At 35.1% G+C, this 17,499-nt stretch overlaps 1 protein-coding gene across 1 annotated transcript in view; it reads right to left on the bottom strand.

Annotated features, from left to right (window-relative positions):
- The window catches only part of LOC123821519 (CD2 associated protein), a 137,031-nt gene that overhangs the window by 10,690 nt on the left and 108,842 nt on the right, over positions 1-17,499 (bottom strand). Inside the window, exons 12-16 of the mRNA XM_045842930.1 lie at positions 16,141-16,303; positions 14,829-14,971; positions 7,580-7,692; positions 6,789-6,890; positions 4,516-4,697 (exon numbers count right to left, since the gene is read on the bottom strand). Of these exons, the coding sequence (XP_045698886.1) occupies positions 4,516-4,697; positions 6,789-6,890; positions 7,580-7,692; positions 14,829-14,971; positions 16,141-16,303 (703 nt within the window). The remainder of the gene's footprint in view (positions 1-4,515; positions 4,698-6,788; positions 6,891-7,579; positions 7,693-14,828; positions 14,972-16,140; positions 16,304-17,499) is intronic.

Raw genomic sequence — 17,499 nt, 5'->3', positions numbered from 1 at the left:
AGTAACTTGGATGTAGGTCTTTGCCTTTCATAACTTTGAATACCTATTTCCAGCCCCTTCTTGCTTGCAGGGTTTGTTTTGACAAATCAGCTGATAGTCTTATGGGCACTCCTTTGTAGGTTAACTGTCTCCTTTTCTCTTGGTGCTTTAACCTTGGGTAGTGTAATTATGTGTTTTGATGCGTGCTTCCCTGGGCCCAACTTTTTTTGGATTCTCTGAGCTTCCTGGACTTCTTGGAAGTCTATTTCCTTTGTCAGATTGGGGAAGTTCTTCATTATCTTTTCAAATAAGTTTTCAATTTCTTGGCCTTCCTCTTCTTCTTCTGGCACCCCTATGATTCAGATGTTGGAACGTCTAAAGTTATCCCAGAGGTTCCTAAGCCTCTCTTTTTTTTGGATTCTTATTTTTTCATTCTGTTCCAGTTGAATGTTTATTTCTTCCTTCTGGTCCAAACTGTTGATTTGAGTCTCGGTTTCCTTCCTGTCACTGTTCGTTCCCTGTACATTTTTTTTATTTCACTTTTCATAGCCTTCACTTTTTCCTCTATTTTCGTGACCATACTCAATCATTTCTGTGAGCATCCTGATTACCAGCGTTTTGAACTGTACATCTGATAGGCTGGCTATCTCTTTATTGTTTAGTTGTATTTTTTCTGGAGCTTTGATCTGTTCTTTCATTTGGGCTGTCTTTTTTTGTTTTTTTGCTTTTTTTTTTTGTCTTGGCATGCCTGTGATGTAGTAAGGGGCAGAGCTCTAGGTATTCACCAGGGCGGAGCCACCCATGTTGCTGTTTTGTGGTGCTATATATGGGCGGAGGGGCCCAAGAGGGAATAATGCTGCTTGTTAAGCTCTCAGTTGGCTTTTAGTCACTTCCTCCATTACCCATAAGCAAATTGGGCCCTTCTGGTGCTGACTCCCGGGTAGGTGGGTTTGTGTACATTCTAGGATCCCATGGGTCTCTCCAACAAACTCTCCTGTGAGGCTGGAAGTTTCTCCTGGCACCACAAGCCCCACAGGTTTTTACTGCCTGAGGTTTTAAGGCTTTACTTCCCCACACTGGAACCCTGGGTTGTGTGGTCTTTCTCATCCCCAGGTACTCCTCAGTTTATCCACACACAAATGTGTGACTACCTGATCTGCCAGCCGCCACCTCTCTCAGTACTCCAACTGCTGCCTTGCCAGAAGTCCTTTCCACCCCGGCTGCTCATCTCCACCCGTCCAACCAGTCTGGATAAATGTTTCTTCTTTAACTCCTTGGTTGTCGGACTTCCATACAGTTTGATTTTTCTGGGAGTTCTGGATATTTTTTGTTTTTAAATTTGTTACTGTCCTTTTTTTGGTTGTGTGGGAAGGCAAAGTATATCAACCTATGCCTCCATCTTAGCCAGAGGTTGCTCATTCTGTTGCTCTTTACAAGAACAGGATCAAACTACATATCTGGTCCTGTAACTTTTCTAGTGGAGAGACAGATTACTGATGTTACTGATGTATTACTCTGTCAATCTTCCATGTCAAACTTCATAATTTTTTTAATGACTTATTCTATGGATTTATGATTTTAATACTGAGTGACTGAAGACTGTATTTCTAAGCTACAAAGATATAATAACAAAGCCAAAACCTAAGAACTCCAAGCCAGCTTAGGAAATAAATTACCAGTACCTCTGATACCCAAAAGTGACACTCCCTCCTGAATTCCACTTCCCTCTCTACTTCATAGGAAAAGTTTTATAGTAATTATTGTTTCTTTTCTTCTTTTTAATTCTACCACATACAAAAATATATCATGAAACAGTATGTTTGCTGGTCTACGCTTTTCAACTTCATGTAAATAAAGAAATACTGTATGCACATCTCTAACTTACTTTTCCTGCCCCAACATTTTTTAGATAAATTCATGTTGACACATGTAGCCATAATTCCTTTATTTACTTTTTCATTTTTTTATCCTTACCCAGATACTTTTCCCCATTGCTTTTAGAGAAAGAGGAAGGGAGAGAGGAGAAAGAGAGAAACACTGATGTGAGAGAGAAGCATGGACTGGCTGCCTCCCTTGTGTGCCCAGACTGGGGATTTAACCTACAACCCATGTATGCATCCTGGCCGGTCAAACCCACAACCTTTCCGTTATGGGACAACGCTCTACCAACTGAGTCACACCAGCCAGGGCCATAATTCATTTATTTGTATAGCTGTACACAGTACGCTATTTCTCTGTATATCTCCATTCTCCTTTGATGCTCTTCTTTAGTTTAAATTTCAGAAGAGTTCTTGGGTTCTTGGGGGGTACTCAGTAAAGATTTCCTCGATGACTGAACTTACAATTAATAATATACATATTGTAGAATCTGAAAAAATTTGCTGGACTCAGAAGAGATAAACTAAAGGATTCAAGACAAAGCCATCAGCCCTGGTTGTTGTCGCTCAGGGGATTGAGTGCGGCCCACAAATTCAAAGCTTGCCTGTTTGATTCCCCATCAGGGCACATGCCTAGGGTGCAGGCCAGATCCCCAGTTGAGGGTGTGCAAGAGGCAACCAATAGATGTATCTCTCGCACATGGATCTTTCTCTCCCTTTCTCCCTTCCTTCCCTTCCCTCCAAAAGAAAGAGCCATCTTATATCAAATTAGAAATTCTTACTCTCTATATATGAAATATATATGCATGAAAATATTAAGTAATTACTCAAGATAAATTTATTTATATCCAAGAAATGTTTATTATAAAGTGCTATGCAAAATACAAGTATATCATATTGAGCTTAATATTTTTTAAAAAAGAATCCAATGTCAACTGAGTATTGGGGAAGAAATGGCATATTTAATCTCTGAGGTAACATGGTCTCTGGCAATAACTTTTATACCAGATTCCATATTTCATAAAATAACTTGCAGAGGATATAGGAGACAGTTAGAAACAAAAGAACACCTGAAACCTCAACCTCAGTTCAGTTAAATTAGCTCATCTTTGACTTATTTTAACTACTGACCTTTTGCAAAAAAAAGTCCTTTACTTTCACTTAGGGTATGTATCACCATATACCATTGTCAAAAATTTTTCAGACATAACAGATGGGTCTTAGAGATCACCTATCCCAACCTGTTGGGAACCACCCTGCCTGGTTTCAGAAGCTGTAACCCCCCATGGCTAAGGCTGAGCAAAGAGACCTTGGGACCGTAAGCCAGTAAGGAGACAAAGCTTATCTGCCCCCTTTTACTTCACCCTGCCTGGCCCCAGGTAGATGACTGGTTAGCTAACAATTGGTAGGGTTCCTCAAGGGAGGGATGACCTAAGACAAGCATGGTCACGAAGAGGCCTTCAGGGAAGGACTTGGGGGGCTATAGAAAAAGGGGGTGATAGACCCTCACCCCTCAGCTTTGACATAGCTGGAGTCTTCATTCTGTCTGCGAGAAGTCTCCTAATCTCTTGGCTGCCTTACTTCCCCTGCCTGATTTAAGCCTGAAACAATGCTGGAGGGCAGTACAGCCCTGGGCAGGAACAGGTAGTTCCCTGGGCGATAAGGCCTAAGAAAAAATGCAGGAAATCCTGTGAAACCTGCTTTGTTAAGAATGCTCTCAATTTTCTGATAAGGGTCCAAGCATGAAATGAGTTTGTTTCCCAAAGTTTTATGGCCCTTTAGCTAAAGACCCTGACTCAGAATAAGCCCTCACAGTTCTTTCAATGTTATCTATTGTTTGATCATTACTTCCTGACAATGATTGATGAACCTTACCTATATTCCTGTACAAATTGAACCCAACAAAAGCCCACTGAGGAACAGGCTCAGGGCCCTTCTCCTTTGAGAGATCAGCCACCTTTCCTCCCCAAGCAGATCATGTCTTGGTAGACTTATTCTCATCCGGGGTGGACGGGGGGCTCTGCCCGCAGAGCCCATACCAACCCACTTGTTTTACAAATATCCAGCTTGACCCCTAGGAGAAACATCTATCAAAGACCTCTGAGAAATAAACTATATATACAGAGATACATCCCAGATCCAATATACAATATGGTTTTAATAATTTACTATTTAAAAAAAATTCACTTATTTTTAGAGAGACGGTAAGGGAGGGAGAAAGAGGGAGAGAAGCATCGATACTGATCAGTTGCCTCTTGAATGCACCGCAACCTGGGGACCAAACCTGCAACCCAGGCAGGTGCCCTAACATGGAATCAAACCTTTGGTTTGTGGGATGTTGCCCAACCAACTAAGCCACATAGGTCAGGGTAGTTTTTTTTTTTTTTAAATTTAAGACTAATTAACTTCTGTGTTTGGCCAGAAAATTTCTAGCCTTAAATTATAGGAATGTCTGTACCTTTTCTATAACTGGGCCACTTGAATAAGTATTTAAGTGAAGTTTTTTGCCACAAGGAGATAAGCACATTTAAGAGAAATTTCTTTGAAAGCATACTTGTTGACACCAGTAATGTGTCAGATTACATCTTTAGTTCTTATGATTTAAAAGATTTCTTTACACAGGTATCAAGTAGTATTCAAAGAAGGCCTACTTACTTACCCATGATCCTTTTTCAGTGCTTCTATAATGCACAGGAGTTCAATCACCTCAGCTCTAAGTTCATCCAGGGAATTTTTTCCCCCGTCATCTGCTTCTGATTTAGTTTTAATTTCTATTGGAGTTACGAAAGCAGTTATATTTGGTTTTGAAGGACTTGAAGGTGTTGAAAGGTACAGAGATGGCTGAAAACAAAAATAAAGATTTGTGATTTTATTTGCATTCAGACTTAATATTATATTTAAGTTCAAAAGATTTTTATAGCAAGGAGATAAATGTCAAAATTCCAAATGATAAATTTGGAAATACTAAAAACAGTCTGATGGTCACAACTAGAAAAACCACCAAACCAAAGAATGAATTTGCAAACACTAGGGATTTTTGTGAGAAACATTAAGAGTTTTGTTCTTAAATAAAAAAAAAAAAACATAAAGGAAGAATCCATTACATTTACATTATGAATGGTATGCCCAGTAGAATATTTAGAAGTAAGGATATACAGCCCCACCCTTATCCACGGTTTCACTTTCTACACTTTCAGTTAGCTACAGTCAGCTGTGGTCTGAAAATATTAAGTAAACAACTCCAAAGATAACAATTAATGTTTTAAATTGCATGCCATTCTTAAGTGTGATGAAATCTCAAGCTGTCTCATTCTGTCTTGTCCAGAATGTGAATGATCCCTTTCTCCAGGGTATATGCTACTTGCCTATTAGTCACTTAGCCATCTTGGTTATCAGACTGACTGGTCCTGGTATTACAGTGCTTGTGTTCAAGTAACCCTTATTTTACTTAAGAATGGGCCTGAAGCACAAGAGTAGTGATGCTGGCAATTTGGATATGCTAAAGAGATGCCAAAAAGTGCTTCCCATTAAGTAGAAAGTTATGTATGTATGTATGTATGTATGTATTAAAAACCCCCCATTATTCACAAATATATGTATATAAATTGGCATATATATATATTCCTGTACCACTGGGGGTCTGGGAATGGATCTACCACAGAAAAGGGGAGAATACTGTATCACCATTATAGTATTGTTTTGATCTTCCATATTAAAGTTATTACTTAGACTATCCAAAGAGCTTCACTTACGAGTAATTATAAACTGCATGAAGAGGCATTAAAATTAATACATGGTCTGACACCCTTTTACTAGTTCAATAAAAAAACAGCAAATAAAATTTCAATAGACTGCTAACATCTGAGAAAATCAGATTAAGTATATCTAATAAACAGAAATAGCAGCCAAAATGCCCTGGAATGTATCTGAGAAAGAGATGACCTTCTTAAATACGAGTGTCAGTTGTGGTTACAGTACCTGGAAAAAAAATGGCACGAGTTTAGAAAAGAGTCAACACCATATAATAGATGGAAGAATCCATGTACTCTGTCATTCATTCCAGTAGTATTTAGCGCTTATTATGGTGCCAAACATCAAGCTAGGTAAAAAGTAAACGAAAGTGATGGCTTCTGACCTAATGAGTATATATGTTTAATGGGAAAATGAAACAAATGTATAGATCTATGCCTTAAAAAATAGAAAACATGGCCCTGGCTGGTGTGGCTCAGTTGAATGGAGCATCATCCTGTAAATGAAAGGTTGCAGGTTTGATTCCCTGTCTGTGCACCTGTGATTCCTGGTCCAGACGCCTACGGGAAGCAACCAATTGATGCTTGTCTCTAACATCGGTGTTTGTCTCCCTCCCTCCCTCCCTCCCTCCCTCCCTCTCTCTCTCTTAAAGCATAATAAAAAAAATATCCTTCTGTGGGGATAAACAAAAAATAGAACACATGTAACATTTTAATATTATTTAAAGCAATGCAAGATCTTCTAAAGAAAATAATGATCTGCAGAGAATAGTGTGATTCACCTTTAACAACTCTATTTTGTTATTTTAAATTCTCACCTTGAGGTCATTTTCATTTGCTTTTTCAGAAACAGAGAGAAACACTGATGTGAGAGAAGCACTGACTTGTTGCCTTCACAGGCCCCCAGACCCAGACTGGGGATCTGCTGGGATCAGGGATCATGGCTGGCACACACCTGCCCCCATATCAGGGATGAACCTACAACAGAGACATGTGCCCTGACCAGGGATCCAACCGCAACTCTTCCGTTAGGAGGTTTGGGGGGTGGAGGGGGGCATGCTTTAACTATTGAGCCACACTAGCCAGGGCAACAACTCAAAGGACACTTCAAATTGCACAGCTTTGATGTTTTTAAAAAGATCTTATAAAGTATACAAATCTTAGACCACAATGCACGTCTTACCTTTGGAGAACTGCTAGAATCCTTTTTAAATTCAGATGGCTTTATGTTGGCACTATCTTCTTCTTTTGGTGATTTCAAGATTTTTTCTGGGCTTTGAGTTGGCTAAATGATTTTTTAAAAATCAAAAAACAGAAAAGGAAAGGTTAGTATTTGGACAATAAAGTAAATAACTTTTATTTCTGTTCTCCACACTTAACTGTTCCAGCTTTCCATTGTTATTAACAGATGTTACATAATTTCAAGCTGAATAAGAAGACCCTTGTGTATCTTGAGAGAAAAAACAGTTTTCTGTTAGCAGTGAAAATTTTCCCTACTTATGTAAAAGCACCACAGTGCTTAAAAGATAATATATTGGCACTGAAGTATTTCCAGTATCCCAGGCAACGTATAAAAAGCATAAAAATTAGTTCTGCATTTAAATACCAGGATTAGTACAACAAAAACCTTTTAGTAGTTCAAGGAGATGCGCGGTCTTTCCTAAAATGAATATGTATCACTCTAATTACTGTTGTTGGACAGGCAGGTTATACAATACCCTGATCTTGTTTAAGTGCTCTGTGGTTATGGTCTCAGTACACTCTATTTCTGATTCTGGAACCTTCCATTTTGAGCTCTGTTAATGAACAGGATGCATTCACTACATCTCCTTAAATACAAACATGTGCCTCTTGAGTGCAACAGCTACCTTCCTGATTTACAAACTTTAGTGGAGCTATAAATTCTCCCTTATTCTTATCTTCAAAAGGACTTGATCTGCTAAATCCCGTTTTACAACAGTAAGTGTAACTCACAGAATGTCCACCATTGAAGCGGCCCGGCAACCTTCTTCCAGGCATCTTCGGTCTATTTGCAGTGAGATGCAGCAAGTTTTCTGAGGAAGCTATATCATCAAAATTTACGAGATCTGGAGAATAAAATTCAATGTACTGAGAGATGACTATGCACTTTAAAAGGTAAAAAAAAGTATTTCTGGATTCTTAAAAAACCATAAATTAAAGGACATACTTGTTGACCTGTGCTTTTCATATGCATTTAGAAAACACCACTCACCCTTAAAAACAAACATTCTGTATACCCAATATAGTTTATAACATAAGACTTTAGTGACAATATGAAGTTCATGCTTTCAATATACTGATTAGATTCTTGAAAGATACAAATTTGTACCACCAGCTGTTGTTGCATAGAAAGCTGTCATCTCAAGTTCTTGCTTATTAAAAAAATGATTTATTTCAACTCATAATTAATGACAATATATATTAGAAAATTAAAACAAAAAGTTCATTTTAAACTTCAGGCAGTATCCTGACATTCACATTTTAAGGACTCAACTATATCTGCTATCATGCTACTTTACAATTGCTTTTCTCAATGTAAATTGAAAGTATAATTTCATGCATCTTGGTATATGTATACATGTATGTACACAGTAAAGCTGTAGCCGGGATGCACACTGTTTATAATTCACTGCATTTCTGCTGAGATATTTCCATACTTGGAGATCATAAATCATGAATCTAAGGCAGATGGGAGATCAAGGGAAATCCTCCACAGATCATCCATCTACTTCTCCGCTATCAAAGGCTGGTTGATCTTTGATCCATAAATGAGTGTAAAAACAAAGCTAGATAATTCCTATCTCTGAAACAACAGTGTATAATGCCCTCACTTTTTCTACCTGATCCAGAAAACCTTGCTAAAGGGGCTTATCTTTAATTTTGAAGCCCAGGTATTTGTAAGTAACGAAAATCTTAAAAGTAACTCCAGATACTTCCACTGTCAATATTGTCTTCCTAAAGCCCAGATTGCAAACTAGGAAAATGGCAGGTTTCTCTGGCCTAGTCTTCCAGGTATGGAATCATTCTTCACATTACCATTTGCCTGGATATTTATATGCTTTGTTAAATATTTATAAGTCCCATCTCATTGTTTTGTTATTTTATAAAAGAACCTAAATTCTCATCAGTATTGTCTTCAGCTCATTCATCAATTTTCATATTCAAAGTAATTCATTTAGATAATTATTTTTAAGGGATAGAGGACACAAAAGAGGAAGGCAGAGAAAGTGGTATCTGTTTGGCAATACATATTCTGCAACAATTTTAAATGTTTGTTGACCACTTCTCCATCTTCATATTCTGGGATTACTTTCTGAGTTTCATCTTACATCTAGTCACTAAGTTAATACATCACAACTGGCAATCTAATGTGCTCAATACAATGATTGTTTTGAATCATTCAATAATAGTCTATAAGTAATTATAAAATATAACAAACCACAATAAGAAATACGGTGGCTTTAATGGAAAAGGCATTACACAGTGTGAAAGCCCTTGAGTTTAAATATGTATTTAAGAAAGACCTTGAGTTTAAATATGTATTTAAGTATCTCATTTTATCTATTAGTGTCACCAACAAATAAATAGTATTTTTTAAAATGTTAAAAATATACTGTAGTATATAGGGTGAAAAATTGCTTTACACTGATGTTTATTGACAACCTAAATAAAAAAACTTTGAAAATATGATCCAATCATTTTGGCCCATGGCGATTATTTTCAAATGCATATTTAAGCAACTTGCAGAAATAAAAAGAAGTAAACAGAAAAACATAGGAACAGATGAAGATAAATGAAATTAAAAGAGCAAATAAAAGGTAGACTTACAAAATTATACATCATGCTCATGTAAAAAGGCTTTGTATATGTCTAGTTTGGGGCTACAACACCAAGAGAAATAATTTTACTATTCTATAACTCTCTCAGGTCCTCAATTTAAGCCATTAGGTTAGACAAATGAAACAGTGCACATTTTGGACTCATAATAAATTTGTACACTTTTAAACTTCCCTGAGTAATAAAAATGAATTTAGACTATATATGTGGCATAAAAGGCATGACAACTATTTAACTCGCAATCATACTGTCACTTTGCCAGCCATTTACATTTCTAAGTACTATTGCTAAGAAGGAGTTTTTCAAAATCACAATGAAATATCATAATTTGTGAGAAAATAAACTGACTTCTATGGTTTTTAATTAAACAAAAAACCTTATCAAAAATTAAGTAATCAGGAAAAAATTTCCAACATGAATTTTATTTAAAAATGGAAAACCAATGGGTTAGAATAGACAGACAGACATGTACATTTTTAGTAAAATTACAAAAATAAAATCAATGTGCACCACCTACTTATACTGAATATACTATTTTGATTTCTTTGATAAATTATGATCTTACCAAAATGGAGAAAGGTAGAATAATTTCCTGACACGTAAGAAGGGAAACATGGCAAACAGGCTAGGAAACAAAATCTGGAAAGAAAAGTCAAGGATAGAAATGTCTAGAAAAAAGTCTAAACAAAAGAAATTATTTTACAAAGCAGGAAAAAGGAACAGTTGTAGAACGAATAGAAACCAGTTCAATGTTTAGCATAAACCTATTGCAAATCACCTAAATTTACATAAGATGTGTATTGGATTTTAGATTTTTTCCTTTTGTTTTCAAAGGGAAAAATATGAGGAACATAAACTTAATTGACATTTAACTACAAAGAAGCTGTTTTTTTTATTACTCACTGTACACCAAAACAGTTTCCAAAAGGATGTTTTAAAACTACTAAGATTAGTGGTCAGAGTAATAAATCAGCATATTATAACTCATTAATATAGATGTAACTAAAATTAAACCATCTTTTAGTCTAGTTTTAGTCTTCAGCAGTAAGATAATACAATGAGAAAAATTTAATTCTGTGATCTAATAAAACTATATTAAATATTCTTTTAAAATGCAACTCTAAAAATGCAATTCAGTACCACACTTGAAATTTCATACATATATAAATGAAAATTCAATAATGTCTCATGATGCTCTCATCATTAGAAAATACAAATTTTAATCTTTGTTCTTATACCTGGTAAATTCTACATTTTCATGTGTGGTGCTTTGTTTTGTTTTTGTATCCTACTTCTGATACAGGCTCATTTTTTACAGTGTGTACCACTCAAGGTATGCATCTTATTAGGAAAAAAACACAACATAAATTCTTTCTGGAAGAAATAAATGAATATATATGGGCAAGTAGGTCAAACACAAATAGATCAACTACCAAACAGAACTAAAGAGAAAAAATAGTTCCTTATTTAAAAATAAAGGCTTTTGGATCAAATCATGTATCTATTTCTACAATTTATTTTTCACCCATGAATTTACCAGAGAAAAACAAAAAGATAAAATACTACACTCGAAGAATATTCATCAGCTGTGCCTTCTCAAGACATAGTTATGTTACCACTAAATTTGCTACCTTGTGTTTTAAACTACTTGCAAACCAATTATACTTCTTGGAAAATTGACTATTTTAGAACTATGTAAATTTTATAATTAACCAGTAGTGGCAATAAGATTATTCTAACCAGTTTTTGATGAAGTGTTTGAAAAAACAATTAAAACATGGTTGTAATAGCTCTATAATTTGTAGTACTATTTTATGTCCTATATGAAGATATATATGCATATATGTTACATATATAAATATACACATACTTTTTAATATATATAAAATTTATATATTTAAATATATTTAATATGTAAAATTTTTCAAAAGAAAACCAAGTTGACAGTTTTAGGAATGTTTTTCTTATAGTATGCAGAAAAGTCAAAAGTCTGTATTTATATACATATGTGTGCTTTTATGTACAGGAAAATTCTGTCTTTATGCACACAAAAATTCTATCTGAGAGCAGAATAAGAAATTTACATCCTTTATAGATAGGAACAGAAACTGAGTTAGAATTAAAAATGGAGGAGGGGAGCAGATGGGAAATAATTTTTTATACCAACTTCCATGTCTGATGTTCTAATAGGTATAATAGATATTTTGCGGCATTCAATTGTTAGCAAGAAAATAGATGAATAAAAGGATCATGCCAATAATGACCATTAGCTAGTAATTTATAACCTACATATTTTACCAGCAAGGTCAGTATACTTTCTATTACATCATTTCACCTGAATTTATTACTACATCATAATAAAACTCGAAGGAGATTTTTTATTTTTTAAAATTTTTCTGAAACTTATATTAAAGTGCTAGATTGATATACTGTTTAAAAAATTTAAAACTTCAAGCTGAACCAAATATATAATTTCAAACATGCCTCAACGTAATGTCAAATTCGACGCTGTATTTGATGCAGAACTGTTTCTGAAGAAACGTAAAACACTTTTCTACTACACCTACTAAGAACATATGATATGCTAATTAAAAAGGAAGCAATGGCCCTGGCTGGTGTAGCTCAGTGGATTGAGCACAGGCCTGTGACGCAAAGGGTCGCCAGTTTAATTCCTAGTCAGGACACATGCCTGGGTTGCAGGCCAGATCCCCAGTAGGGGACAACATGAGAAGCAACCACACACTGATGTTTCTCTCCCTCTCTTCATCCCTCCCTTCCCTCTAAAAACAAATAAATAAAATCTTAAAAAAAAAGGGGGGGGGGAGACAAGGAATGGCCTGAGTTGAGGTCAGAGACATAAGCATTTATTGTCAGCATCTATGCCTTTTATGTCGACACACTACTTGTGCCTGCAACAATACTGTGGAGAGATCACTTCTTAGTAAATATTTGCCACTTAAGATAAACTCAATTTCCAAAATTTGCATTTTCTGAACTTTACAGGGTCTAAGTATGGTATACTGGGGCAACCTGATTGGGGCAACCTGACAGCAAGAGGAATAAAGGAATAGCTAGTCAGTCAGTTGTTACTTTTTTGACCATACATGTCTTCGCATCTCTACTCCCTTATTCATTTGATTTAAAACAAGAAAAATAAAATTTCAAAACCCGGTTCCACAAAGCCTCTTTAGTTTTTAATGAAAACCGAATACTGGCTACGAATGTAAGATAAGAATTGGGACCAAAGACAAAGTAAAAGTAGAACTTTTCAATCAACAGTTTTACACTCTTACATGTCATTTCTACTAGAAATATAGCAAAGAATGACATGAAGTACAGAAAATATACAGCCTCTAAATATTACTATTTCAGTTCCCAAAGAGACTCATCAAAATTTGAAACATCTGATCAAGATTGCAAAAAACTTGTGGAAACTGAAAAGGTAATGCCCACGAATTTTTTATTCTAGTTAGAACTGTACACTTAACAGAAACCTTTATTTCTCCAAATATTACTTTTAAAACACACTTCTAGCTGTATTTTACATTAAATAGAAAACAAGAATAGAATTACATTTTTATCACTAACCTCAATAGAAAATTTTTTAAAAACACAAAAAGTTTTTATTTAACTAATAGTGAATACAAATTATGTTCATCACATAAAACATACTGAATATACTTGAGTGAATGCCTCTCAAATACAATCAATATCTTAAATTCCAGAAATTAGTAATGAATATAGCTTCACCCAGAACAGGCAGGATCCAAAATACATGATGAAATAATCTATAAAACATTCAAATTAAAAACTGTAGGAGGCCACATTTAGGTCAAAGCTTTGGTACTGGCAAACTGAAAAGAAGACAAAATCACCTGAAAAATTTTGAAAGATAGTAAGAATTGAAAAAACAAAACAAAACAACAACAAAAAAACAAAACCAGAAAAACAAAAAAAAACCCCCAAAAACCCCTAAGTGTAGCCCTGGCTGGTATGGCTCAGTGGACTGATCACCGGCCTACAAACCGCAAGGTCCCTAGTTCAATTCCCAGTCAAGGTACACACCTGGGTTGTAGGCCAGGCCTCCAGGTTGGGGGCATGCGAGAAGTGACTCGACTGATTTCTCTCTCACGCATCAATACTTCTCTCCCTCTCTTTCTCCCTCCCTTCCCTTCTCTCTAAAAGTAAATAAATAAGATATTTTTAAAAATCTAAGTGTAACTGACCTTGAGTTTATGTTAACACTAAAATTAAAAACTACAGCCGTGGTTGGTGTACCTCAGTGGATTGAGGACGGACCTACAAACCAAAGGGTTGCTGGTTTCATTTCCAGTCAGGGTACATGCCTGGGTGCAGGCCAGGTCCCCAGCTGGGAACATGTGAAGGGCAGGCACACATTGATGTGTCTCTTTCTCTTTTTTTCCTTCCTTTCCCCTCTCTCTAAATAAATAAATAAAATCTTCAATATATATGTATATAAAGTATTAAGATTAAATAATATTTCATAGAATATTCAGTACAAAGCAATTTAAACAGTTCTCTCTGGCTTATGTGATCTTGAACATTTGATATGCCTTTAGCTTACTCTGTTTAGATACAAAACAGGGAAAATTAGCATCTGCCTCTTAAGAGTTATTGTAAAGATAAAATAAGAATGTAAGTGAGAAAGTGCTTTGAAAATGTAAAAAAACTAAAAACAAATTCAAAGTACTATACAATAACACTTTACTAGTGAGGTCTTTATTAAAACTTCCTCTATTTCAAGCATTCCATTTTAGAACTAAAAAGTATAAAAGACTAGAGACTAATAAAGACAATTAACAGGCTGAAAAATCAGTCTGAAAACTTAAGGAAGAACATTTAGCTAGAGTAGTAAAATCTGCTGACATGTAGAGAGAGAAAGTAAGCCACAAAAACCTGATTTGCCTGAACTGGAAACAAAAGTATATTGGGATTAAGTAGAAAATAAAAAGTCTTCTTAAATGTAACCTAGTGCTAGTATTGAAAGTCTCTATCACATCTCTTTATTTTTAAACCTTTAAAATTAAAATGTCTTCATATCTCCCTGACTTAGATGATGTGGTCATTCTATTTTGAAGGGACAGAACAATAAATGGATGAACTCTTACTATCCACCTTAGTCCTCTGACCAGTAAGAAAGCTTATGTGCATCATAAATATTTGGTCTATTTATCTTCTTTCATACATTTTTCTACTTGGTTCATAGATTTTCAAGAAATTTTAATTAAATTCTACTGTATCTATCCACACACAAAATTGCATATAGAAATGTCTTATTTTTAACGCTTTCTGAAAACTACATTGGCAACTTATTACTGTACCACCTTTCTATACATTAACTTACCTGTTTCTTTAGAGCTCCTAACTGTAAATGAATCTAGGTCTACTGATTTTGGTCTAAGTGGTAACTGTTCAGAATCTAGCTTTGGTTTTGATACCGGCTCGGTTTCAAATTTTGATGAAATGGTAGACACTTCCCCATTAATCCTGAAATGAGACAAATCAGAGGCAAAAATATCATTTACATGTGAAACATGACCATTTTTTAACACTGTAATTAATGATATTAAAGATGTTAGAGATTAATAGTGATTTTTCTTTGTTCTATAGAATGATTTTCATAAACAGTAACATCTACCAAATATAAATATAAGATTAATATTTAACAGAAAATTACTGAAGTCTATAGAAAAAAACAGGGAAAACAAATACTTTAAGAATTACTTTGAGATTCAGAAAGGCACAAATGCACACTTTTGGCCCAATTTTTTGAGGGAAAAATAAGGATGAGCATTATAAATGGGTAGTACCAATTCCATACCTATATAAATGTTTTTAACTCTTATTTATGCTTATGCCTTAAAAGTGTAACTCTAGAAAGCAGTTACGACAAATGTATGCAAAATAATACCCTGGAATGTGATAATCGGATAATCGGCTTTGTTGAACGTTCAACAAACTTGCAACAAAAGCAGTTTTAGCCAACGATTCAATGAACAAAGACAGATGATGCTGTTTCTTATCCACTTGATAGATGATGCTGGTTGTTACCCATCTGATAAGATAGGTGATGCCAATTTTACTACCATAGGGTGAACAGCACGACATTTCTCTTCATACACTTTAGGTTGGAGAAATTATTGGAAAATCCCTTGGAAAATGTTGCAACTGTTTTTTGCATACTGCAAACTTTAGGCTAAAAGTTATTAAATATGCTATAAAGCAAGGCAACAGAGCTGCTGAGAGACACTTTAGGCCTCCTCCCACAGAGAGTGTCATGAGACTTGAGGCAACAGGAAGAAATGCTTCTTCAGCTGCCAAGGCAGAAGAAGGCAATGCCAGGGAAACTTCCAAAGTGGCCAGAGGTGGAGGAGGAGGTGAAGACCTGAATTCTGCAGCAGCGTCAAACTGGTGGTATCATAAATTTGTTTCCAGTACATAAAATTTCTTGTACCTTGTATCTGTTCAACAATAAATGCTAAATTCCTTTATAATACAAAAACTAAGTATCTAAATATAAATAAATACATAATTTAATTAGAAAGTTAAAATGAAACATTTTTTCCCCTGAAAGTGGGGCCAAAACCATGGGTGTGCATTATATATGGCAAAATACTATATAATAATAAACTAACTTAAAATTAGGTAAAATTTACCTGGGTACAGGTGGTGGTGGAGGAACTGGTTTCTCAGGTCGCTTTGTATACATTGTTGCAGGAGATCTCAATAAATTATTGGCTTTGGTGGGTGGAGTAGGCTTCTTGGGTGGGACTTGTGGAGCAGCTGGTTTAGGTTTCTGTTCCAGCATGGACTTTTCATCTGATTATTTAAAAACATTTAATACGTTACTAAAAATGGGGACTATTTAGTGTTTCTATGGCTTGAAGCTAATGTCAGGCTGAAAAAAAGTTTACTTTGTTGGGGTGGGGGACCCCAAATAAGCTTATGATACATAAATAATGTTTGCTTCTATTGTCTTCCAGGCATCCTTTGCTCGTAGGGGTAGTATCGTACTCAAATATAACCACTCATGATTTTACTCTAAGCAGAAAACAATATTATCTAGACTTAAATCCAGACAACTTTCTGAAAATGAAGTAGAAGGAACTGAAAATGTGTAAGAATTCTAGCGTCATTTAACCCAATAATTTTGAAAAAATATTACGAGAAGTTAAGGCTAGACTGATTAGTCAAAGATAAGAAAATTATAGGCTTGGATTTATAATTCTCACCATGGTATCAGGAATTTAATGACATTTTCCTATTTTGGTTTCATATCCATTATTAAATCAACTGTACTATATTGATTTGTTATATAACTAATATATGACCGTAATGTGTTTGAATACCAGATTTTAACTTACATAAAATTAACCATTTTAAAGTGGACAAGTCAGTGCCATTTAGTATATTCCCAATGTTTTGCAACCACCACTTCTACCTACCTCTAAAACCCTTTCATCTCCCCACAAAATAAAATTCTGTTCCCTTTAACCAGTTACTCTCCTTCCCCTCCTTTACCCAGCCCCTGGAAACTACCAACAAGCTTTCTATCTTTATATTTTTATTTAGTCTAGATATACACAGAATAATACATATATGTGACCTTTTCACCTGGCTTAATTCATGTAGCGTAATAATGTTTATGAGGTTCATCTACATTGCACTGGGTTGGCCAAAAAGTCCGTTTAGTTTTTCCCATAAAATAAGAGACACATTTTTCATTTTCACCAATAACCTTATTGATTTGGATATTTTGAGTATGTTAGCTATCTCCTACCTCCCGCTATCGGCTTCTAGTGGGTTGAAGCCAGAGGTGCTGCTAAACATCTTCCAATGCATAAGACAACCCCACAGCAAAGAATTATTTAGTCAAAATGTCAACAGTACAAAAAACTTAGCAATCTACTTTTGACACATTTGATCAACCATAGCACCTTCTCCATACACTCCACAAATCTTTTTTTGAGTTTCAATTGCATTTTTACCTTTCTTGGAATAATAAAGCATAATAT

This window comes from Phyllostomus hastatus, unplaced genomic scaffold, assembly GCF_019186645.2.
Source record: "Phyllostomus hastatus isolate PE091 unplaced genomic scaffold, TTU_PhHast_1.1 phas_contig_40, whole genome shotgun sequence".
NCBI classification, from domain to species: domain Eukaryota; kingdom Metazoa; phylum Chordata; class Mammalia; order Chiroptera; family Phyllostomidae; genus Phyllostomus; species Phyllostomus hastatus.
This window is presented reverse-complemented; position numbering and strand designations above follow the sequence as displayed.